Source organism: Phyllostomus discolor, chromosome 7 (assembly GCF_004126475.2).
Source record: "Phyllostomus discolor isolate MPI-MPIP mPhyDis1 chromosome 7, mPhyDis1.pri.v3, whole genome shotgun sequence".
In the NCBI taxonomy this organism is placed as follows: domain Eukaryota; kingdom Metazoa; phylum Chordata; class Mammalia; order Chiroptera; family Phyllostomidae; genus Phyllostomus; species Phyllostomus discolor.
Window position 1 is genome coordinate 10,487,411 of NC_040909.2, and position 24,022 is coordinate 10,511,432.

General features: G+C 57.6%; 1 protein-coding gene across 1 annotated transcript in view; it reads right to left on the reverse strand.

Annotated features, from left to right (window-relative positions):
- Positions 1-751: 751 nt before the first annotated feature.
- The window catches only part of TTC21A (tetratricopeptide repeat domain 21A), a 34,582-nt gene continuing 11,311 nt past the window's right edge, over positions 752-24,022 (reverse strand). The window contains 24 exon segments of the mRNA XM_028518449.2: positions 752-1,511; positions 2,344-2,426; positions 2,511-2,578; positions 2,764-2,884; positions 3,201-3,425; positions 3,543-3,735; positions 3,870-4,031; positions 4,245-4,395; positions 5,270-5,351; positions 6,015-6,125; positions 7,033-7,221; positions 8,581-8,612; positions 8,615-8,683; positions 8,895-9,033; positions 9,380-9,490; positions 9,583-9,655; positions 10,440-10,678; positions 15,063-15,278; positions 15,488-15,645; positions 17,908-18,037; positions 18,699-18,899; positions 19,085-19,182; positions 22,288-22,480; positions 23,452-23,550. Of these exon segments, the coding sequence (XP_028374250.1) occupies positions 2,349-2,426; positions 2,511-2,578; positions 2,764-2,884; positions 3,201-3,425; positions 3,543-3,735; positions 3,870-4,031; positions 4,245-4,395; positions 5,270-5,351; positions 6,015-6,125; positions 7,033-7,221; positions 8,581-8,612; positions 8,615-8,683; positions 8,895-9,033; positions 9,380-9,490; positions 9,583-9,655; positions 10,440-10,678; positions 15,063-15,278; positions 15,488-15,645; positions 17,908-18,037; positions 18,699-18,899; positions 19,085-19,182; positions 22,288-22,480; positions 23,452-23,550 (3,138 nt within the window). The 3' untranslated portion in view covers positions 752-1,511; positions 2,344-2,348.

Sequence of the window (24,022 nt, forward strand, 5' to 3'; positions counted from 1 at the left end):
TGCAGCACTCAGAAGAGAGCCTGCAACGTGCAAGCCTCGCGACTTCCATTCTGTTTCCGTGTTTTGGCTTCTTACTTCTATGTTTTATCCTGTTTGTTTTTTTGTTCTTACTAGTTTTATCAGCTTTTTTTAAAAGATTTTATTTATTTATTTTTAGAGAGGGAAGGGAGGGTGAAAGAGAAACATCAGTGTGCGGTTGCTGGGGGCCATGGCCTGTAACCCAGGCATGTGTCCTGACTGGGAATCGAACCTGTAACACTTTGGTTCGCAGCCTGCACTCAATCCACTGAGCTACGCCAGCCAGGGCTCAGTTTTGTCAGCTTTTAGGCATGTCTCTTGCTTTAAGATGTGCATGGACACGGGCACATGGCCACATCGTCAGCAGCCACTAGAGGACCATGCTTAGAGTCTGGCCACCCCTGGAGGCAGCTGAGGCGGGGATGGCCAGGTCTCAGGCTTCTCAGGGTGGACTGCCCCGGGACATACGGCTGTCCTGTCTCCCCTCTCACTGGTCCCGGGGAACCCTTCCGCAGAGATAGCTTCAGCATGCGTGAGCCCAAAGCTGGGTCTCTCCAAAGGCTGAGAGGCTCCGATGGGAGAGCCTGGGGCCTGGGCGGACAGACGCCTGCAGCAGCTCCAACACCCCGGCTGGAAGCCCACACAGGCTCCGCCTTGTGGCCACAGCGCATGGCTAGGCTGTGCCTGCCCACTCCTTACCTAGAGCCATGGGAGCCATGGAGTCACTTATTTGTCTTTTCTTTTTTTAAAGGGAAATGAAGACAGCGTAGGTTTTACAGCAACATAAACGTGATTGATGCTCAATCCTTCACAGCAGCGTTCCCTATACAGACAGACCTGTCTCTAACATAACGCGCCCAGAGAAACCGGGTTGTGCAGCACATCCTAGTAAAGTGGGATGTTTTCCCACTAGGAGGATGGCAGTACCCCGGGGGGGGAGCATTCTGGACCATAGACTCACACCAAGAGGCCACGCACGTGAGCGCGGTGTGTCATAGAGACAAGGCCCAGTAGCCATGGAGGACAACCTGGGCTGATCCGAAAGAGATCCTTGCCCCGTTCCCTGTTCCCAAACCCTAGTCAATGAACAACTTCTCTTCCTGACCGTGCCGTGTCCACATTCTGCTCAGGCTCGGTATTTTCCTCTGTACCAATTACATCGAGATGCTTCAAAGTCAGAACCGTGCCATGTGACAGCACCCACGGATTCATGAGTTTGTTATGCTGTTTTTCTCCATTACACAAAAATATTTGAGCGCACAGTTATTACACTTTAAAGTGCTTGGTGAGTATCATCGGCAGGGGTTTGTAGCATGCTTTGGGAACACACAGATGTACTCGAATTTCCCACCACAGATGGGGACAGTGAGACCGAGAGAGGGGAAGGAAGGGTCTTAGAAAGGTCACACAGGCAGATTCCAGACCTCCTGACCCCCAGTTCAGAGTTCCTCCCACCCCCCCCTCCCAGGTCGGGCCGGCCCATTACCGCCATCCTGAAAAACAGGAAGAGAGGCATCCACGGGGAAGGTGACCTCTACCACCCCCCCCCTGCAGTTACACTGAACAATATCCATCTAAATAGGGACCTTGCTTTGGGCCCCGTAGGTGTCAAAAGGTTTCTGGAGGATGAATTAGTCAGTCTGTCTTTACAAAAGCTGAAGTGGGAATTAGTTTTTCTTGGGATGCATTCCCCTGTACTAGGCAAGGTCATCGGGCTTCCCCCGAAACGGTGAGGACCAGCGGAGGCCAGCTGCAGACTTGGGGGGGAGCAGACAGAAGGCATGGGGCAGAGTGGGCCGAGGACCCTCTCTCATCAGCACGGCAGGGGCGCAGGCGCAGCCAGCTGGTCCTCAGGTCCCGTCTCGCCGCCGCCAGGGAGGACCTGGCGAGCACCTCAGCAGGGGCAGGGAGGAGCATTGTTCCTTTGGCTCCAGGACGCAGGGGACCAGGCAGGACAGGAGAGGCTCACATCACAATATCACAATAGCTGTAGGGTGTTTTTTTTTTTTTTTTTAACCACCTCTTTGTTCCCTCCTGCCCCCTCGCAGGGCCTGGGACAAAAGTGGGGCCCATAGGAAGGTGCCCAGGGAGCTCAGCAGAAGCTAAGCTGATGGATGATGTCCCTGTTCCCCGGGGCAAAACTGTTTCCTGTGCCTTGAAACCATAAAGCTCCGGGATGCCCCTTAGACCTGAGGAGGCGTGGGTCAAATAAATCACACGCTACAGAAATGGGGAAGCGTACGTCCTTTTCTGAACCTCTTCTCCCCTGACCCCCACCCCCCCTACCCCGCATGCAATCTCCGTAGGCTGACGGCTCCCACTGACCGCAACTAGGGCCTCAGAGACCCCTGGGCCTTTTCCAAAATCTCTTCTCTGATTTTGGGGTAGTTGGGGTGCTCCCTGAGGACCTGGGACAAAGAGAGAAAGGGTGCGAACGCATCAGGCAGGGCTCCCCGCCCCCGAGCCAGGCCCTCCCTGCCATTGCTGCTTACATTGTGGCAGACTTCGATGGCCTCCAGGAACCTCTTGCCCTTCAAGTAGTTGAACGCCAGCCTGTAGCCTGTCCAGGGCCAGGGGGAATACAGCCCAGGTGGGTGGCCCTGCCGGGACCTGACCCAAGATCTCCTCTGGTTCCCACAGCCGGCCAGGCCGGCACACGGGCCTTGCGGTCTGGGGTCAGGGTGATGGCCCAGCTGCCAACTCCCTCCCTCCCACACCCGCCTGGGCCTGGACGGGCTGCCCTACCGATGGCGGGGTTGGCATAGTGACTGTACTTCCAGGCCAGCTCGTAGTTGGTGGCCGCGTCCTTGTAGGACTGCTCCTTCTCCATGATGAAGCCCATGTACTCGTAGGCCTTGCAGCAGGACTGCAGAGAAAGCGGGTCAGAGCCTCTGTGGAGGAGGAGAAGCCACATCCGGTCCCGGGGCAGCCCCTCGAGCCCCCCTGGCAGCCCCGACAGGCCCCCGCAAGCCCCTCCAGCCCTGAGCCCTTCCCACACTCTCTCCTGATTCCACGTTCCAGGTGGCTACCCAGCCCAGGATACCTCTTCTTGCCTTGCTGGTGCTGCGCTCCCTGTTACCACTCTGCTCTTGACCCGCCCCCCATCGGCTCTGCCCCGGACGCCTGCCTGGGCCCGCTGCCCTCTACCCGGCCGCCCTGACCGCACGCAGCGCAGCCCTCGCCTTGTTGTACTGCACGCAGCGCCGCAGCAGCTCGGAGGCCAGGTCGAACTTGCCGCCCTGGCAGTAGATGTCTGCCAGCAGGAGCCAACTCTTCTCCAGGTCCTCGGCTTCGGCCAGGGCCCACGGAGCCTTGGCCAGGCGCTTCAGCTGCGTGCGCGCCTTGGGGACCTGCTTCAGCAGCATGTAGGCCTGCGCCATGGCCAGCAGCGCGGAGACACTGTCCTTCTGCGCACGGAGTGGGAGGCCGGAGTCTGCGTTGGGGTCCTCAACCTCCCCCGCCTGCCCGCCTGCCCGCCTGCCCGCCTGCCCGCCTGCCCCGCCCCACCAGCCCGGCCGGAGCACCTCCGCCTGCGCCATCTCGATGAAGGTGCCCAGCGCAGTCTCCATGTTCGCCTTCTCCCTGGTGGCCAGCAGGCAGAGGCCCTGCAGCAGCCGCATCTGGACCTGGCCCCAGGCGGTGTGTGGATAGAACTCTCGCAGCAGCTTCTCGGCGGTGCGCACGCCCTGCTGCTCGGACTCCTTCCTGCCGGGGTAGCTGCGGTCGTGGGGTGAGCCTGGGGTTCCTGGCCTGCCCGCACCGCCCTCACCTGGCCCGGACCCAGAGGCCACGGGCTCTCTCCGCCTTTCCCGGGGTCCGCCCCTGCGCCCAGGGGCCAGCTGGGCCCTTACTTGCTCTCAGCCGCAGGGTTGTCGAAAGCCTCTCCTCCCACTATCTCGTTGTCTGGATTCAGACAGATTTGCACCATGTAGTAGGTGGCGCTCTGGCCCCAAGTGCTGTCCTTGCGAGCTTTATTTAGGAACTTCAGAGCTTCGTTGGGCTGCCCTATATGCCTGCAGTGGAGGGGAGACAGCCAAAAATCAGATGGGGAGACCGAGGCCCAGGGAGTGCAGGGACACACAGGGGCTGCTCCGTGGGTCTGCTCAGGGCAGGGGCCGGATCGCTGCTCTCCCTGCTCCTGGTCTGGAAGCTAAGTTTCCGCTTCCCCAGCGAGCTCGGGGCAAAGCCTCCTGGCCCTAACCGCAGGCACACCCACCCCGACTCACCAGTGGTAGATGCCTGTGCAGTAGTTGAACCCTGGCTCCAGAAGCACTCGGCTAGACATCTTTCTGGCCAATTCAAAGAAGGCAGGGGCGTCTTCCAGCTTGCCGCTTCTCCGGAGCAGATCGATCAGTTTATTCAGCACAGGAAAATTGTCTGAAATAAGAGCAGAGACCTCCAGGCAGGGAGAGGCAGGAGGACCGGGAGACGTGGCCCCGTCTGGGCTGGGCAGGGGCACTCGGGCAGCATCAGCGTCTCCACTGGTCCCCAGCGTTGAGGCAGTAACAACGGCGACGCTTCCAAGTGGTCGTGGTCATTGCTGCCAGTCATGTTGAACGTGGCGTGAAGGGTTGTTTTTTTTTTTTTTTTTTTAACCTGTATATTAACTATACAATGAAGTAGTTACTCTTATTGTTCCCATTTTACAGATGAGGAAATGAGACACAAAGAAGCTAAGACATCTGCCAAAGTTTACACAAATGATGAGTGGAAGACCAGGATTCAGACCTAGACATTCTGGCTCCGGGACCCAAACCCCTAACGGTGGTGACCTGCTGCGTCTCCGGGCAGACTGCTGTGAGCCGGCTCTGTCTGGCACCGTCCCCAGCAGAAAGGGTGGGGCGGGGCGGGGCAGGGGGACTGGGAGGGTTACGCTATAGTAAGATGCAATGGAGACACATACCAGGTGAGAATCTCTAGCTACTTCCAGGTGGCTGTGACCTCAGAATGGGACTTATGTCGATCCCCAGTGCCTGTGATCTGGGGACAGACAGGCTGTCCTGGGTCCCCTGCCAAGCACTGCCCTGCCCGAGACCAGGAACTGGCCCCCTGGACGCGGGAAGGACCAGCACGTTCCATCGGGGCTTTATCAGTTTCCTGCTTCTCTGGGAACAATCGGAGAGGAAGGGGCTTCCTCCGCCCGGTCAGGAAGGAGGGGAGAGGGCCCACCCTTCTGGCGAGAGTGGCCCTTGCTCGGTGGAAGCCGGTACGGGCAGTCCCGGGGGGTGGCAGGCTCCAGGCAGGCAACTACCTGGCGCTCCCTCCAGCACCTGGTGGTACAGATTGATGGCAGCTTCGTATTTCTGTTTTCTGAACATCAGGTCGGCCATCATCTATCAGAAAACGCACACTGCTCCAGAATTCCTGACAGCAGCTTGCGTGGGCATGGGGGGAGGCCGAGGGGGAAGGGCAGGGAGAGAAGGTCAAAGAGGACATGGGGGGGGGGAGCCTCCCTGGGCACCGGGGGCATTAGCCACGGAAGGAGCCCAGGAGGTAGGACTGCCTGACGGAAGCGGGTGGAGGCCTGGGGTGAGGCTGGAAGTGGGAAGGTAAGGCCAGGGCTGGACACCAGTGGGACCTTCTGACAGCTGGCAAAGCCAGCCCCTTCACCCACGTCTGAGATTCGCCACCTCCAGGCAGCAGAGGTAGAATGGGGGCTCCCCTCTTCTGCTGGGGTTGAGGGGTGGGAGCTTTTCCCACACACTTCCCCAAGCCCCTGGAACAGGTCCCACCCTCTGCCTTCAACAACTGTGGGTGTGGTTTCCTCCGGAGTAAATCAGCCACTCAGGCCTGGACTGTCCCAGGAGGCAGATGCTGCCCCCTGCTGCCAGCCCTCCCCTCCAGCCTGAATGAAGGACAGCAGGCCCTGGAGAGTCTCCTCCGCCAGACAGGCCTGGGCATCCAAGGTTAGGGGGGCTAGGAGGCAGCCTGCAAGTGGTCACAGGGAGGCTGGGGAGGGCAGGGAAGAGGCGTGGGGGGCGGGGGGGGCCTCTCACCACGGAGGCGGTCTCCTGGTTCTTCTCGGTCTCCAGGAGGACGGCACAGTGCTGCTCGCACAGGTCCAGGTGCCCCTGCAGCAGGGAGATCCGTGCCAGCTCCAGCACCACCTGGAACAAGGCTGGATATGATAAACTTACCCTGGAGCGTGAAAGGAAAACTCGGGGGTCGATGCCTCGTTCTTGCATACCCCCGTTCTACCAGCTGTGACTTCAAAAGACGTCTCGGATTCCCCGGGGATAGCTGACCCTCTTCTGCCACCAGTGCTCCAGCCGTACCATGCGTTTCACTAACGACCCTCTCAAAGCGGGGGGCTGGGTAACTCGTACTCCTCCTTCAGCTTTGACTCTGACTTCACCTCTTCTGGGAAGCCTTCTGCGCCCCAGACTCTGGGACGACAGGTGCCCTTCTTCTGAGTTCCCATTGTGCCCTGACCCACATGCAGGCAGAGGGTGCACGGCAGGAGAGCTGCCCGTGTTCTTGTCTATAGCCCCTTGCCTTGTCTACGGGCAGGGACCGTGCCCTGCCCCACGGTGTCTCCGGGGCCTGGCGTAGTAGCTGGCGCTATCGGAAATCTGTTAGACGAGTACACACTCGGTGAATGGATGCGTCTGTCACTAGGCTTCTCGTTTACTCCCGCGGCGTGCACTCCAGCCGCCACTCCCTGACCGGAGCCAGACCTCCCTCGTGACTCCAAACCTCCTTGGGAGCCTTGCCTGGGCTTCCTGCCCGAGGCATCCCTGGCAGCCACACTCTCATGGTCTCCCCACGTTCAAGGGGGACCTGAAGATGCCAGACTAATGTGACTTGCACAGCGTCTTCCCCACTCTACCCTCCACGAATGGCTGTCAAAGGTGGGGGCCAGCCTTGCCCCAAGGGCTGTGGGTTGGGGAGGCCCTGGAGTCCGCTAGAGCAGGCTCCCCACACCAGGGGTCCCATACCCCTGACGCCCTTGCCAGGGAGCCTGGCAGGGCCTCGTGCCCCAGCAGGAGCAGCGTCTGGCTGCGAGGACCCCACCTTATTGTCAGTGGGCACGTGGGACAGCGCGTCCTTGTACGACCGTGCCGCCTTGGTGTACTCCTTCTCCGCCAGGTAGTGCTCCCCGAACTGGACGCAGATGGAGGCCGCCAGCTGCTTCTGCGAGGGCATCACCTCGGGCTGCTCCAGGGGAACCCGCTTCAGTACCCGAACCTGCAGGTCCAGGGCCTTGGGAGACCGGTAAACTCGTGGTCAGGAACCCGGGGCCGACGCGCCAGACCTCAGGCCAACTCACACAACGTGCCCCGCGCTCACCGCAGAGCCTGCAGGGCCGGAGAGGGCATCTCAAGGGCCCCGGAGCAAATCTGGGTCACCGTGGACACGCGAGGCCACTGGCTGAGCACTCGGGAGGCAAGCTGGCACTGCCTCCGGGGCAGGTGCAGGGCAAAGGCACTCAAAACAAACCACCATTGTACTCGCCTTGTTTACCAGGGCCCATCACACCTCGACACTTCCTGTGCTGTCCCACAGGCTAGAACAACACACAGAGGGATTCGAGGCAGGCCACGTTGTGATGGATGCATTTGTTCTGAAAATTGCCCTGCTGGGAATTGGAGGCAGCCCCACAAAAGGTCCCCGGCACAAAATGACCAAGTGGGTAACCAGAGAGCGTCAGGCAAGAGGAAATGGTGACATCAGGGTCAAGTTTGGGGAAGAGGGCACAGGTCGGCACTGGGTTCCCCAGGGGCCAGACGGAGGAGTGGGAACCCTGTGGGGAACAACAAGGGAGCCAACCGAGCAGTCGGAGGGTGGGCTCTCCCTCTACCACCACAGAATGCACCTCAGGGACAAGTGCCTGGCCACACCCTTAGGGAGAAAGAGGAAGGCAAGGCAGGCATGGCCAGGAGCTGGCCCATCAGGGGCATCCCGGCGGGGAAAGAGCAGGGGTTTGAATCTCAGTTCCACCACTTGCTAACAGTGCAACTTTGGGCACACTTTTTTAAAAAATATTTTATTTATTTATTTTTAGAGAGGGGAGGGAGGGAGAGAAAGAGAGAGAGAGAGAAATATCAATGTGCGATTGCTGGGGGCCATGGCCTGCAACCCAGGCATGTGCCCTGACTGGGAATCGAACCTGCGATGCTTTGGTTTGCAGCCTGCGCTCAATCCGCTGGGCACACTTTTTAATCTCCTGGAGCCCTACCTGTTAAATAGCAATGCTACGGTGCTGTTCTCAAAAGGCTACCGTGAGAATTAAGTGGGAAAGCAAACAGCTCAGTACAGAGCCCAGCAGGCAGACAGCCACGGGCACTATCACCATCACCACCAGCACCCAAGGTAACAAAGGTGTTACCTTGCTCCTGCCTTCTCCAGCCCAGCCAGGCTCCAGGAGCCTTGGTGCACCAACAGTTAACGAGCAAGGGTGAGGGAGTAAATGGGAAGTGCAGCACAGAGGCGTGGCCACGTCCTCCTTTGAGGACCAAGCCTGGAGCCTTCCAGACCTGCAGTCCTCTCCTCCCTTCTTCAGTTCCTACCAGCACATGGCAGAGAAAGGGGTCCACGTCTCCATGTCTACTTGTCAGTTACCTTGTTCAAGGTTTCCAGCACCTCTTCCTTTTATGGCTCTTGTAAACCTTCGCCAGCAAGAGCAAGCACTTGACATCATTCATCATGGATGGGATGTCTGTGACTGCCAAATGGAAACGCACATTAGCATTCTCTGCCCCCTGGGGAGCTGGCGGGGGGGGGGGGGGGGGGGGGGCGGGGCAGGGGGGGGCGGGCGCGGGCGGAGGGCGTGCTGGGTTCAGGACCTCCGGGCAGTGCACGAGAAGAGAGAGAGTGGGTGGGGGGCAACGTGCCTGCTCCAAATGCCAGGGGACTGAGTGAGAATGCTGCCCCACCTACGTCATGTTCCAGGGCCTGCTTCAGAACTTTTTCTGCTTTGTTGAACTTCTTCAACTTCAGGAGCAGCTCGGCCAGATCGCAGCACAGAAAGTCCTGCCCGCTAATCTTCTGGGCAGCCTCATAATAATTAATGGCCTTAGTGCAAACAGGAATGTTGGCACCAGGCCTGGGTCTGCGCTCGAGCACCTCGCGCTGTGTTCCCCTCGGCTGCCACCACACCTGTGGGTCTCGCCAGGACACAGAAGCCTAAGACGGAAGGGCCCTCCCTGCTGGCAGGGCTCGACCTTCCACCTGAGCAGGTGCGGGGAGTGGTGGAGAGGTGCCAAGTTCTCCCCTCTGCATCCCATCCAGCAGAGAGTTGGGGTGGGGGGGGGGAACTCAGCCACGCCCCTCCCATCCAGACCCTCCCACCCAGGCTCCCTCCTCCATCTCCCCCTGCCGGGCTGGTCCTCCCCACCTCTTCCCGCCAGCCCAGCCTGACCTTGGTGTACTGGTGAGTCTTCACGTAAGCTTGCCCGATTCTGCTGATTAGGGAGGCGTCATGGGGGTTCTTTCTGTAGGCCTCGTCATAGACCTCCAGGGCCTTCTCGGGCTGGTGGGGAAAGTGCCAGGGGTCTCTCTCTCTTCTCCCACTGGAGGAGTGACACTGGGGGCCACTGACAAGGCCACGAGGCCCTTGCTCACCTCCTGAATGTTCATGAAAGCATCGCCCAGTAGCAGGCTGGTTTGGGGGCCAGGCAGGTGTTCACAGAGCTCCCTGCAAAGGTGAGCAAAAGCTTATCTCAGAGCTGTGCAACCTTTATATTCCCAAATCCATCTCCTCCTCTTCTTCCTGCTAATTCTGGTTGATAGTCATTCATTCATCCAATCACTTGCTCACTTGTTCATTCATCCAGCCAGCCAACACTCACTGAAAGCCCGATGTGCCTGAGGAATCGTGGAGTTACTTGAGCTCAGGCTCCCCTCATCTGCCACCTGGACCATGGCCACAGCCTCCAACTAGCCCCCCAGACCCCCACTCCATGAGGCAGCTGCACTGCTCTTTTTAGAACTCTCATCTGACCATGTCACCCCACTGTGGATGGTTTCCCTCTGCTGCTGGGAGAGTCTCCCGACCGCGCCTCCACCCAGCAGCACTGCCCTCCCACCTGAATCGCCTGGATGGAGTTTTGGCTGAGGACAGGGACCGGGGAGGCACCTCCAGGTCCCCGTGTGACATTATAGAGACAGTGGCTTGGGGCTTCAAACCTTCCCCCATGTCCCATTAGTCACACCCAAGTCACGGGACATTTCCTCAAGGACGGGCAGAGCCGGGGGCCAGGGCGCATAAGTTCATTCCCAAGGTTCCCCCCTCAGACTGTGAGTCATGTGAGGGGGGAAGAAGCAAGGGGCAGGGCCGATTCAGTTCAGTGTCCTCCGCACTCAGCAACAAGCCGGCCTGCCTGACCGACCACGCTCAGATTCTAGTCCACAGTCAACTTCATACTGTCATCAAGTGCCACCTGTCAGTGCCACCTGTCAGCGCACTGCCCGAGGCTTACTGGTAGCATCCGATGTAGAGGCCGACGTCCTTGCGAGTCTGCAGGTAGATGTTGGCCATCTTCTCCTTGGCTTCCGTGTAGCAGGGCTGCTTGGGCGTGATGTTCCTCAGCATGCTCAGCGCCATGTCCACGTTCCCCTTGCTCAAGGCCAAGTCCACGTTGGCAATGGTGATGCGGATCTCCTCCGGCGTGCCGCTGAACTCGTTGATGGCATCTTGCATGACCTTGGTGGCCTCGTGCTAAGACATGGGAACCCAACAGGCCCCCCGTTGGCTGCCGCCCACCGCAGGTGGCCTGAGGACATTGAAAGCCTCTACCGGGAACCTTAGCGCCGTCCCCTCTCCCAGCCTGGCCCGGGAGAGGAACGAAACATGAAGACGGCCGGGGGCAGTCCTGCTAAACGGAAGCCAAGTATAGGACAATCCACATCTACCTGCGGAGACGCTTCCGCGGCAGAAAGAAAAGAGATCGCTTTCGTGTCCAGGGCCACTGTTCTGGCAGGGGGAAGGTGCCCAGGTAGCTTGGGGGTACAGAAACCTCCAACTGTAAGAACCTGCCTGTCCCTTAGCACCTCAACGTCTTCCCAGGGGAGACGGATGGATACATCTCTTTGAACGTCCCTGCTTTCGATCACTGATATTCTGCTGTTATGGTACTGTGTACATAGAGGTCTCTTAAAAACTATAATAGCCCTGGCTGGTGTAGCTCAGTGGATTGAGCGTGGGCTGGGAACCAAAGTGTCCCAGGTTCGATTCCCAGCCAGGGTACATGCCTGGGTTGCAGGCCATAACCCCCAGCAACTGCACATTGATGTTTCTCTCTCTCTCTCTCTATCTCCCTCCCTTCCCTCTTTAAAAATAAAATCTTTAAAAAAATTTAAAAACCCCCAAAACTATATCTTCATTATATCTGTACCCTTGATAATTATTATTTTTTAAATAATTTTTATTTATTTTAGAGAGGGGGGAGGGGGAGAGAGAGAGAGAGGATTTGTTGTTCCACTTATTTATGCAATCATTGGTTGCTTCTTGTACGCGCCCTGACCAGAGATCGAACCTGCAACCTTGGCTTATTGGGACGATGCTCCAACCAACTGAGCCACCTGGCCAGGGCCTGTGCCCTTGATTATTAACGCAGACACTGTCTTTGCCCACTTTGGTGCTTTTTGCCTTGCACTCGGCCTTCCCGGCATTTCTTCCTCAGCTGCTGCTTTCTTTCTGTTTGCCTGGTTGTATTCGTACCAATGTTTAACTTTTATCCTGGGGCTTTGGTTTTGGAGTAGAGGCTGTAGGGGTTCCACGGTTTACACCAGGGTGAGTGCCTTTTTTTACTTAGTAGACACGTTTATTTCATTTATAGTTTTATTATCGCAGATATGTGTTCTTGGGCTTTTTGTGAATTTATTTATCTATTTAAAAATATTTTATGTATTTATTTTTAGAGAGAAGGGAAGGGAGGGAGAATGAGAGGGAGAAAAACATCAATGTGTGGTTGCTTCCCATGCACCCCACACTGGGAAGCTGGCTGGCAACCCAGGCATGTGCCCTGACCGGGAATCGAACCAGCAACCCCTTGGTTCGCAGGCCATTGCTCAATCCACTGAGCCACACCAGCCAGGGCTATTTATTTATTTTTTATGCTGCTTGTGGTCTGCTTCATCTCTGCCTTTCCACATGTGGCCTTTCTTCCTAACCTTGATTGATGTGGTGAAAAACATCTTTTTCATTCTACTATAATCTTCTTTCTATCAAGAAATATTTTGTGTAAACTGCCCTGGCTGGGTAGGTCAGTGGATTGAGCATCGGCTGACCTAAGGGTCACCGGTTCAATTCCCAGTGCGGGTACATGCCTGGGTTGCGGGGCAAGTCCCTAGGAGTGGACACTCATGAGGCATCCACACATTGATGTTTCGCTCCCTCTTTTTATCCCTCCCTTTCTCTCTCTCTAAAAAGAAAATCTTACAAAAAAAAAAAGAGAAATATTTTGTGTAAACTACTATTTTATACTGTCCTGTGCAGAGATGGAAAATTGCATGTATATAGCTCCCTCACCACCACCCCTGCCCGCCTCTCTTCCTGGATCTTTCCATGGGATATTAGTGTTATTTTGACTTTAATAACTTTCACTTCAAGAGCTTAGCAATTGTACTGGCTTAGAGTCAAAATTACTATAATTCTTTTAATGGAGTTATATTTAGATTTGTTCTATGTTTAAACGGACTTAATTCTGTCCTCTTTGCCCTCAGTTTTTTCCCCACTCATAAAACCTTCACTTCATTTTAGGTTTTGGTTGCCTGTATATCTACAAGGAGACTTTTCAGAAAAGTTGAACTAACACCATAATTCTTGAGTCATTCCATTTTCAGAGCATCCTTTCTTACATGTCCATACATGAAGGACATTTTGGGGGGCATCCTTCTCCCCCTCTACACTTCATAAATATTGTTCTATTGTCTCTCTGGATTTAGTACTGTTGAGTTCCAGAGTCTGAGGCCACATTGAATTTTTCCCCCCACCTGGATACATGCAGGAACCTTCATCTACACTTACACTGTCCATCCTTGATTTCCATAGCCTCGTAAAGACACTACCATGAGGCTATTTCCTGGTCGTAATGCTTTACTGCTGTCTCTCCAGTACAGAGGGCCTCCCTGTGATCACGTCTTCCCTGAAGGCACCGCTGTCCTACTATGTGTCTAATGCTGTCCGTGTCTTACTGGTGCTCTCTGCCAAAGGAACGTGGACTGAGCCTGTGTGGGCGACCTGTTGTCTGCTTGCTTGCCCCTCATCCTCTCGGATCCCCTCAATCATCTTCCCAGTTTTCTCAGCCCTTTCCTCCAGGCAGAGAGCTTCAGAAGGGCTCACCTACATTCTCCTCTTTCTCATGGAATTATAACTTTATAACGGGATCGCTGTTTTCTGTGGTTACTCTCGTTAACTCTGCCAGCTGGCTTTTCACCCTCCGCCTGATTAGGACCCGTGTCTTGATCTCTCGTGTTCCACCCTGAGCTCGTTTTACGAGACTCCACGTTCTTTTCCTTTTCGTGGAGTGCAGGAACAATTTTTGAAAAAAAAAATTTCTTCTCTTTTTTTATAGTACTTGCTCCTAAAGTATAATACATCTTGTGTCTATTTTTTTCCTTCCTTCCTTCCTTCTTTCCTCCCTCCTTCCCTCCCTCCCTCCTTTCTGACCCGTAGGTTCCACGCTGGACCCCATCTGATCACTACCGGGAACAGCCCCGTCTGACCTTGCCCTTTTCTCAGACCTGGGCTGGGGAGGGGGAGTGCGCTGGCACAGCTGCCCTGGGGGCACCACCCCCTTCGCTTTCTCCTGTGGGGACAGCCTCTGTGAGGGGCTCGGGTCAGGACGGAACCGCTGGCCCCCAGTGAGGCCCGCAGCTCGCAGATCTGTTATCTCCACCGAGCAAGCTGGGACAGTGACACCAGATCAGTTCCCTCCTCCGTGCCCTCTGGCCCACTTCCCCGATGAAGACACATCTGGGCCAGAGAAAACCACGGGCTTCTCAGGAGGGAGTTCTCGCTCGGCAGCCCTGCCCTTCTATGGAAGTGCAAGGTTCCTCCAGGAATGCCCCTGCTTTTCCTGCGGCTTGACCACATCCCCAGCGCAGAAAGTTTTGAGCAAATGCTGGAACCTCGGGGCCCCCTCCACGGCACCCTGCTTTCTCTCTGTCGCCATGGTAACTTCTGAAAGGACAGGGTGGGGCAGGGGGGCGGCTCGTGGCCTGCTCCCCTTTACCCTCAAGCCCCATCCCAGTGCTTGGCATGAAGCAGGGCCTCCACCAACAGCCGAACAAATGACTGACTGTCATCTACCCTTCAAGAGGGCTGTTCCCTAATTTTGTTGCAGGAGGAGATTCCTTTTCTACCTTTAACTCTTTTGTGTCTTTTGGCAGATCGGAGGGAGGGGAGTACCACAGCCAGTCTTCCACACCCCCATCTCCGCCCGGACGGCCACGTTTGACTTTAAGGACAAAAGGCCTCATGGGCTCACTCCTTGGCTGTGCCAAGGTCACCGCAGGAGGAGGCAGGAGGTGGCAGCCCTGGTGGCTCACGGAGATGGTTGGGGAGCTCCGCTGACAGCCCCCTTCCTGGTGAGCAGGCGAGGGGGTGAGGCCGGGGAGGCCAAGGGGGCGTGCCGAGTCCAGCCCCCCACCCCCACCCCTGTGCCTGCCAGACCTCCCGGGGCGCCAGGGCTGCCTCACACAGGCCGCACACTGCCAAACTCCGAGGGGACACAGTTTGTATAGACTATGGTGCGAGCGGCAGCCACTGGAAGGTGTGCACAGGCTGATCTGATCTGCACAACCACCTGGGGTGGGCCTGACAGCCCGTGGGCTCCGCCTCCCTGAGATCCCCACAGGGACAGTGAAGTGGGCAGGGGACAGGTCGGGCGGGTCCCAGTCCGGTTCGGACTTTATCTTGAGGGCGCTGGGAGCCACTGAAGCCTCTTGGGCAAGAGGGAGATACGTTCTCAGATGAGCAGAGGCTCATATAACAGCCCGAGTAACACATCAGCCAGAACCAGAAGGCCTGCACCGCAGGCCTACCCCGGACCTCCAGTCCATGCCCCAGCCCCAAGGGGGAAGAGCGTGGCCTTCCTTACCAGCTCCCCATTCATCCGGAGGGCGTCTGCCAGCTCCAGCAAGATGGACACCCGCTCGCTGGGCGGCACGCAGGGCCCGCGCGACTTCTTGCCTTCTTCCGTCTTCACAGTTGGTAGTTTCACGATCATTTTCAGAGTCTTTATGGCCTCTGGGTAGTCCCCGGACTTGTTGAGGGCCCTGGCCTTGATGAAGTGGTACAGGGGGTGGTCCCGGACCTAGATGAGCACAGCAGAGGGCGGGGCTCCGGGTCACGGCGGCTGCCCACAGCACACAGAGTGGACGGAGCCACAGGAGCCCGCTGGGTCAGCGGGAGGGTCTGAGGGATGCCAGTAGCTCCCGGGGCTTCTCCCCCCACGGCGAGTGGGACAACAGCTGGCTGGGCACGGGGATGCCGAGTGGGTGACGGGGCACAGAGGACCCCCACCTGGAAGTTGTGGCTGACGCCCAGCTCCAAGCAGTGGGAGCACATGGCGAAGTTGCCCTGAGCCAGGTAGACCTGGGACATGAGGAGGTGGGCATCCACGGAGGTGGGGTCCAGTTCCAGGCAGCGCTGCAGCGTGCTCTGGGCGTTCTCCAATTCTCCTGGAAACAACACACCAGCCTCTGCACCCAGGGAGCCCTGGGGATTCCAGGCACCCAGGGGGTCAAGGCAGAATGAAGTTTACATGTCCCGTTAGCAAGAAGTACCCAAGTTGGGCATTTTACCCAGTCCTGTTCTGCTTTGCTTGGAGGGCTCCTCCTAAAATGGGAACTACCCAGTTTTGGCCTTGACCGTGGCAAAGCCAGGACACCTGAACCTCAGTGTGACACCTCCCTCTTCTCTGTAACCCTCAGGGAGACAGCCGCATCACTCCCCTGTTCCAGCTGGAAGCTCTGGGGACACTTAAGTCTTTTTTCCTTTTTTTAAGATTTATTTATTTTGAGAGAGAGGGGAAGGGAGGGAGAAAGAGAGAGAGAGAAACATCCATATGGGGTCGTCTCTTGCACGCTCCCCACTGGGGACCTGGCCCGCAACCCAGGCACGTGCCCTGACCGGGAATCAAACCAGCGACTTTTTGGTCCACTCAACCCACTGAGCCACACAGGCCAAGGTGGGGCACTTAAGTCTTGATTCCCACACCTAAGAGCAGAACAAACCCTAATAACAACAGCAACTAGTCCTGCCACAACTCACAAAGCACCTGCTGCTCAATGCTGGCACAGGCGAAGCTCTTCAGAAAGGCTGGTTTAGTGTCTGCCCAGCCCTGCAAGGTTGGCATTATTATCCTTGTCTTTTGTTTTTTTAAGCTATTTTATTTATTTATTTTTAGAGAGAAGGGAAGGGACAAAAAAAGGGAGAGAAGCATCGATGTGCGAGAGAAACATCAATTGGTTGCCTCTCATACATGCCCCAACTGGGGACTGAACGTGAAACCCAGGCATGTGCCTGACCGGGAATTGAACTGGTGACCTTTCCCTTTGCAGGATGACGCCCAACCCACTGAGCCACATGGGTCAGGGCCATTATCCTTGTTTATTTAGATGTGAGGTTGGGACTCCGCTGATCTAAGTCATGGAGCTTGGAAGGGACAAAGCCAGCATTTAAATCCAGGGCCCTCCAGCCCCCGAGGCTGAGCTCTGAATGCCCTGGCACAGTGGGGAGGGGAGGCCTCCCTGCAGCCAGGCTGGCCCTTGACTGTGGCAGTGGCCTCCGAGGGGTGGGGTGCAGGGAGCCGAGAGGAGAGCCCTCGTTCCTCAGCAGCCAGGGCCCTCCACCACATAACCTGGTGGGTGGGTAGTGCCTGCTCCCAGGTCCCGAACTCCCTGCTCCTTCCCTGTGTGCTGCAGAAATGTGAAGCTGTCACCATGGTAACACAAGCAGCTGGAGACCTTGCTTTGGCCCTCAACCTGCTGGCGGCTGCCCGCACCCCTGAGGGAGTGCTCTGCTCTCACCTTGTACCCAGGGGGCCTTGAAGCTGTGGGTAAACCCGATATCCAGACGAACACCGGGAAGGCTGAGGGTAGAGACAGGGAAGCCCCCAGCGGAGTGCAGCCCACCTGACGCAGCGCCAGAGGACGGACACGCCGCAGCAGTCCAGGTCCTTTGGAAGCCCCCAGGACCACAGAGGTCAGCCTGGCTCTTGGGCAGACAGGTGAAAGGCCGCAGTGAGGGAGAGGACAAGAGGGCACCCACTCTCTCCCCCCCTCTCTAGGATCTGGGTCTTGCCATGGTAGAGGGAACCCACCCTGGCCACCCAGAGGCTCCGAAAGACCATGTGCCGTTGGTCACGGGGGCCTCCCCGTGAGGCCTTCCTGACCGCCTGTTACAAACGGCAATTCTGTCTCCTCCTGCCCTGCTTCGGTTTTCTCCTAAGAAACAGTACAATGTGCTCAGCTGCGATATCTTCACTGGACTACAACCCCCCTGAGGGAACTTCTGCCTTTGTGACTGCTACGGTCCCCTGGTCCCCTGGTCTCAGGGCAGTGCCTGCACAGAAGAGTTCAGGGACTGTCACCAGGCACTGGCCACGCTGTCGGCAAAGGGCTGGGTGGGAGAGCCCCCTGCTGGTGAGGGAGGTGAGGAACAGTTCTGGAGGGTTGGAGGCTGGACAGCGTGGGCGAGCCTGGTTAGTGTGTGTGTTTATGGCTGTGAGTGGTAGTGTGTGTGTGACTGTGTGAGTGTGTGTGTGTGTGTGTCACTGTGTTAGCGTGCGTATGACTGTGAGTGTGTATAAAGTATCCCAAGCAGGCAGCCCCTGGACACTCACTCAGGGGCATCAGCCCACCAGATGTCCGAATAGCTGAACAGGTGTGGGAGGACTCAGGTCCCCACCTGGCCGGCCACCAGGACCCGCGCGGGCTCACCTGAGAGATACTTGACCTGAGCCATCACATACAGGGGGTCGATCAGAGCCGGCGCTGCTTTCACGACAGGACTCAAGATCGCGGCGACTTGTTTTAGAAGCGGAGACACGATCTGGCCTGGCGACCGGGGCTGTGAGAACACGGGGGGCGTGGCTGTGAGCTCCGCCCCCTCCTGAGAGAGGCCCCCCGGAGAGCTCAGGAAAACCCTTCCAGAGAGGGAACTTGACTCCACACGTGTTTACTGTCCACTCTGTACTAGCCAGCGCCGGAGCGTGAGCCCCAGAGAACGGGGACTTTGTTCTGTCCGTGCCGTGTCCCCAGCACCCGGCACGGGGTCTGGCATGTGGCCGGGCACGCAGCGCACACTTGCGGAGTGACTCACTGCAAGGCATGAGGCTGTATTAGGCGAGTCAGATAGGATCCTTGCCCACTAGGAATCTCGACTGGCTGGGAAAGCAGGACCAACAAGCAAAGACTAGTGTGCTCCTTGGAAGGAGGGGGCCCTGTTCTTCCCCAGGATGAAGGCTGGGTCATGGCCCGGGAACCCGCTCCTCCAAGCGAGGTCCCTGGGCCAGTGGCACCGGCATTACCTGGGGGCCTGGTTGAGAGACAGGCCTTCTGCCAATACCTGCCCTGGGACAACTCCCAGGTGACGCAAGCTGGAAGAGCACTGGGCTCCCCGGCTGCCTGGGGCTCGGAGCCGCCTGCTGGCTGGCCACGGGAGGTCCCTGCTTCTGCCCCAACCTGTACTCCAGGCCCCTCCCCGCCATGAAGATACACCTTCCTCTGACCTGCTTGGGGCAGAAGAGCAGGTACTCCTTGGCGATGCAGACCAGGAAGAGGGGGTTCAGCTTTTCCAAGTACTCAGAGCCCAGGGGCAGGCCCTGCATGCTGGAGAAGTGCAGCTCCGCCGCCTCCCTCAGGAGCGCTGTGACCTCCTGCTCCCCGCTGTGCTTCCTGGAGGCCAGCAGGGCTTGGAGGAAAACCAGCACCTGTGGGGACAGGCCCAGGTCTCGGGACCAACACCAGCAGGCAGGCTGGCTGTCGGGGGCAGGGGGGCAGGGAGCAGAGGCCCAGGCCACCTTGGCTGTTCTCCACTAGAGATGGGTGGGGGGGTGGGGGGGCGGAGGGCAGCAGACACACTCCTGGGCAGCCCACACCCCCAGGGAGTACTGACCTCTGACGTCCCCAGGGACTGCTGCACCTCCTTCAGGAATTCCAGCTGGTGTGCGGCCTCCTCCAGGTGGCCCTCTAAGATCTGGCACCAGATGATCCCTGGGAGGGCAACAGAAAATGATGAGCGGCCAGCTCCGAGGCCCCACCGGCGGGTCCTGCCTGCCAAGGAGCCTGGGAGACAGCAGAAGGAAGGGTCTCAGCGCAGGGCACCTTTTCCAGCATCCTCCTACAGAGGGATGCATGCTCCTGGTGAAGAACTCAAACGCCAAGGCGATGCAGAAAAACGTCCCTAGCTCCTGTTCTGGCTTTAACCACGTTTCTTTCCAGGGGCAACCACCAGGAACGAATTGGCTTGTTACTGTATGCACATATTTCCCAACGGTTCACACAAATCTACCCCTTTCTCTTCAATGAAGATGTGCTATTCCGCTGTGGGTGTAAGCACTTACTTAACTATATACAGCCCTATGGACGGGTGCCTCGTCTCACATTCAGTTCGTGTTCGACGACTAAATATTGCACGGCCGTGGTGAATGTTTTCTGTGTGTTCCAATTCCTGAAGCAGAGCGGATGGGTCAAAGGGCACGAGTTTCTAAATGACCTGTAGATAAGGCCAGCCTGTCCTCCAGAGATACTTGAACTGATATCACTGCCAAGAAACCGAAAGTAACCTTTCCTCACAGCCTTGCACGCATGCCTTGCTCTTCGCCAGTTGAAAAAAGTGGAGTCTGACTCGTGTGAATCCACAGGATTTCAATGAGGAAGAATGAACCATCTTCTCACCTATTTAATGGCCTTTTCCCTTCCTACTGGGGATGTTCTGTTTGCCCCTTTTGCCTGTTTTTCTTTCGGGGTGATTTTACTTCTCTTCATATAATATGAACCCTTCGTAGCACACGTTTTGTGTTAATTTGCCATTTACCGTTTCACCATTTTATAGTGTCTTTTTGCCATCCATTAGTTTTAAGTTTTTGCATAGTCACATCGGTAAAATATTTTCCTTCGCAGCTTTTGAGTGTGTGGTTCCGCTTAGAATCCCCCAGGGAATCTGAGTCCAAGTTAATTTTTATGTTTAAATACTTAAACGCATTTGGAATCCTTTTTGAGTATGGCGTGAGAGGGGAGTCACCTCCAGGTTTTTCTCAGCGGACAGCCTGGGTCCGACCGCGAGTTCTTGAAATTCTGTTGGTCTGAAATGCCACCTTTGGCATCAGAAGACCTGTTTCGGCCCCATGTTATCTGCTCGTTGGCATCTACCGGTTTGCTCCAGCGTTGGCCTCAGGCTGACTTAACTGTCGTTGTTGTCCAGTGAAATGTGCTGGATCAGGGAGGACAGATCGCCTCTGTCTCTGCTGTTCTTCTGTGGACGCTGCTTCTTGACCAGTTTGGTGTCGTTATTTTTGACTGTGTTCCTGATGACCATCTTGGTTTTGAGTTCTACCCATCCCCCTCCGGCTCATCTGCGGAATTTTTTGCTTGGCCATCCCTTTGTAAATTTTCAACAACCCTCTATTGTTCTCTATTCCCCGCCCCCCAACACACACACCCCTGCAATGGGCACGCTCTGTACTCAGTGACACCACAGCCTCTGGCGCCAGCCGACTCCGGAGGTGTTTTGTGGGGAAAGTCCTTTCTGTACCCGCCTTCACGCTGCCCCTCGGGAGCCATGGCTTTGCCTGTTCCGCTCAGCCCCTCATTGAAACTGCTGCAACGGTTTACAGAAGGACTGGATGCAGGAGTACTAGCCGCTGGGCAGACTTCCCGGACTGTTAAGGTTACCGACATCCTTGGACAGGCCAGATAAGGTGGCGAGTCCAGGGTGTGCTCGGGCGGGCTTGCCCTGGGCCGGAGTGCGAGGGCCTGTCCCGTGGACTTCCCTTCTGGCTGACCTGACCGGCCGGGGCACCCCCTTGAATGAGGAAATGGGGAAGGGCTCAGCTTGGTGGGGGAGTGAGTGTTTTAGGGGGTTTCGCCTGTGCCCTGAGCAGCCAAGGCCTTGCGCCCTTCACGTCCCTGCGGTGGTGGGAAGGCCCAGGGGGCTCCACTCTGCTGCTCCCTGGTGAGTCTTCTGGATTCCACCCCCGCCTGTCCACAATCCGCCCGTAACCTCGCTGGCTGCCCCACGGCGTATTTTGCTCCCTGCCTCTGGTGGCCCTTGTGCTTTCAGTTTTTGTTTTTCTCCCGGAGCTCTCTGCAGAGAGCTGGTCTGCTCGGACCCCAGCTGAGCCGTCTCCACCCCTGCTGGCTCTCGGGCGTCCAGACTCGCCCGGGTGACTATGTCTGTGATGCCATCTGCTTTACAACTTCTAGAAATGGGAAGTTCTCAAGGTTCCTGGTCCCCTGACAACGCCTCTCCCTATTTCTACGGCTGCGTTTATCTTTATTAGGTGCCTCCCGTTATTTTCATGGGATCTGGGATGAGGAGGAGGCATGGACGGCAGTCAGCCCGACAGGTTGAACTGGAAGTGAAAGCCGACCACCCTGACACCTGCGTGGCCCAGACGAGGAGCCCGGGGCACAGAGAGAAGTGACGTGCCCCAAGCGACAGAGCTCCTCAGGACCAGGGCAAGGAGCGGGCCCACCTCCACTGCTGGACGGTATGGCTCCCTTGACCCAAACTGAACACTGCTGGTTTGACTTCGCCGGGGGCCGTGGGCCTCTGGAGGCCGTGAAAAAATGTGCAGAATGAAAATCAGGCTCTGCAAAACTCACTTGACATTTTCATAAAGGGGGGAAGCGTCTGCACGGACGGGGAAGTAAAACTCTCAGAACGACTCACCCTGGTGGCCTTCCGGCTCGGGGCCATGGAGGGAGGGTCCCTGGAGGCGAGGCTAGAGGCTCTGGGGCAGTGGGTGCTGGGAGGGTGCCTGCCACACTGGCCTTGTGGGGCGTGAGGAGGGGGGCGGGGCTGACAGAGCGGAAGGGCCAGGCTGTCCAGGGGTCAGACCGTGGGCCTCGGGGTCTGTTGTAGACCAGAGCGGCTCTGAGCGCATGTCTGAGAACTCCGGTGCCTCTTACATCTAGGCTTGTAGATTCACGGAAAGGCACCCTGTCGTACGGCGCACCCCCAAACTCACACCCCTACCGCCCCACCCCCCCGGGGACAATGCTTCCCCACACCTCTCTTTGGACCCACGAAGGCCCCCCCTGCTTGGCTCCCAACACCTGCCCTCCCGCCCCACCCTCGGCCCAGCCTGTGGAGACCTGTCAAGGCAGCCACGCTGTTCTCGTCCAGTTTCATGGCCTCCGAGTACCACAGAGACGCCTCTTTCACCTGGTCCTGCAGGATGAAGAGGTAGCCCAGCTCCACGGCCACGTGGGCGCAGGAGGGCGTGGCCATGAAGGTGCGCTTGATGAAGTTGCACACCAGCCGGACAATCACCTGGTGCTTCCCACACTGCAAGGAACGGACACACGGGAGCGGGGAGACCAGTCGGTCCGGTCTGTCTGAACCCGGACACCTTGGAACTGGGGGACGCTTTGACAGGCCCGGGGGGTGCTCAGGAGAGCCCAAGGGGCACCCTGCATCCAGGCAGCTGGCTCTGCGTTCAGCTCCTGAAGAACCTCCCACTGGCCACCTCTGCGGAACCTGCCTCCGGCCACAGGGACAGTAATTCCCCTGCCACAGTAATTAGTCCAACGGGCCCCCACGAGGTTGATCAGAAACTGAAGCCGGGTGACAGGGCTCTTTGTGTCCCAGTGCTGGGAAGTGGCCCTGAAGGCTGTGGGCAGCCACCTTCCCTGTCAGGTGTGGAGAATGGGGCAGAGAGAATCGGACACAGATGCAGGGGGACAGATGGCCTCCCAGTGGCATTCGACCCCACAGTCCTGGTTTCCGAGGCCCAAGAGCTGCCCGTGTTCTTAGAGCAGGTCCTCCCAGTAAATCCTGCCGGGGCTGAAGGGTCCGGCAGAGTCAGACTGTCCAGCGGCCTGGGCTGTCCCACCTTGCCTGGTGTCAGGGAGGCCTCCCAGGCAGGCCAGCCTTCCCGGGTCACTTGCACAGAAAGAATATGGGGGTGGGGTACCCAGTACCCCGAGGTCAGAGCTGGGCATGGCTCCGCTGTACAACAGCTGAAAAGGTGCCTCCCACTCTAAAAGTGCTGCCAGACCTCATCCCCCTGATCTCAGCATCTCTGAGGGGCACCTGGGCCAGGGGGACGGAGCCCACGTGGTGCAGGCACTGGCCGGAGGCAGGCAGGGCCACGGGGTGTGAGGGACACCAGCCTGAGAGGCCGAGTCTGGGCCAGAGAGAGGAGAGGCGGGGCACGCAGGGGGCGTCCAGAGGGACCACAGCTCCCCCTCCTACCCCCACACACAAGGAACACGGTGAGAAGCAGGGGTTCGAAAACCAGGAAAGGGCCTTCTTACCAGTCTGCTAACCACAAGAATTTTTTTAAGATGGAGGTTCGGGTTTTGGGGTTCTCTTGTCTCTAGCGCCTTAATCAGATTTTTAACGTGGTCAGCAGCCTGTGGCGACAAAACAGAGACTGTCAGAGGCGGCGTGTGAAACGGGAGTTGGGTGGAGGTTCTCGGCCCTGGCTGCACATTCCCATCCGCTGGGAAACCTTCAAACACCCACGGCTGGGAGCCGCCCTGAGGTTCCGCTTCAACTGGACTTGGCGGCTCCAGGCGTCGCCTGGCTGCAGAGACCTGCAGGCGGAGCTCTCAGGGACACGGCTCCCCCCACAGCAAGTGCTGGTGCTGCCCCTTGAATCTGTGAAGAGGGGCCGCCCTTCAGACCCACCCAGGGCAGAGCCAGGAGCCAGCTGTCACTGTGCCGTCACTGTGCCCACACTGCAGCCCACCAGGCCAGCAGCAGACCACCTGCTGCATGGTGACAGGTCACCACATTGGCATCTCTGTCATTCCAGGGAACCCTCCCAATGGCCCCGTAAGACGGTGTTAACCATCTGAACTTTCCAGTCCAGCGATTGTAGGG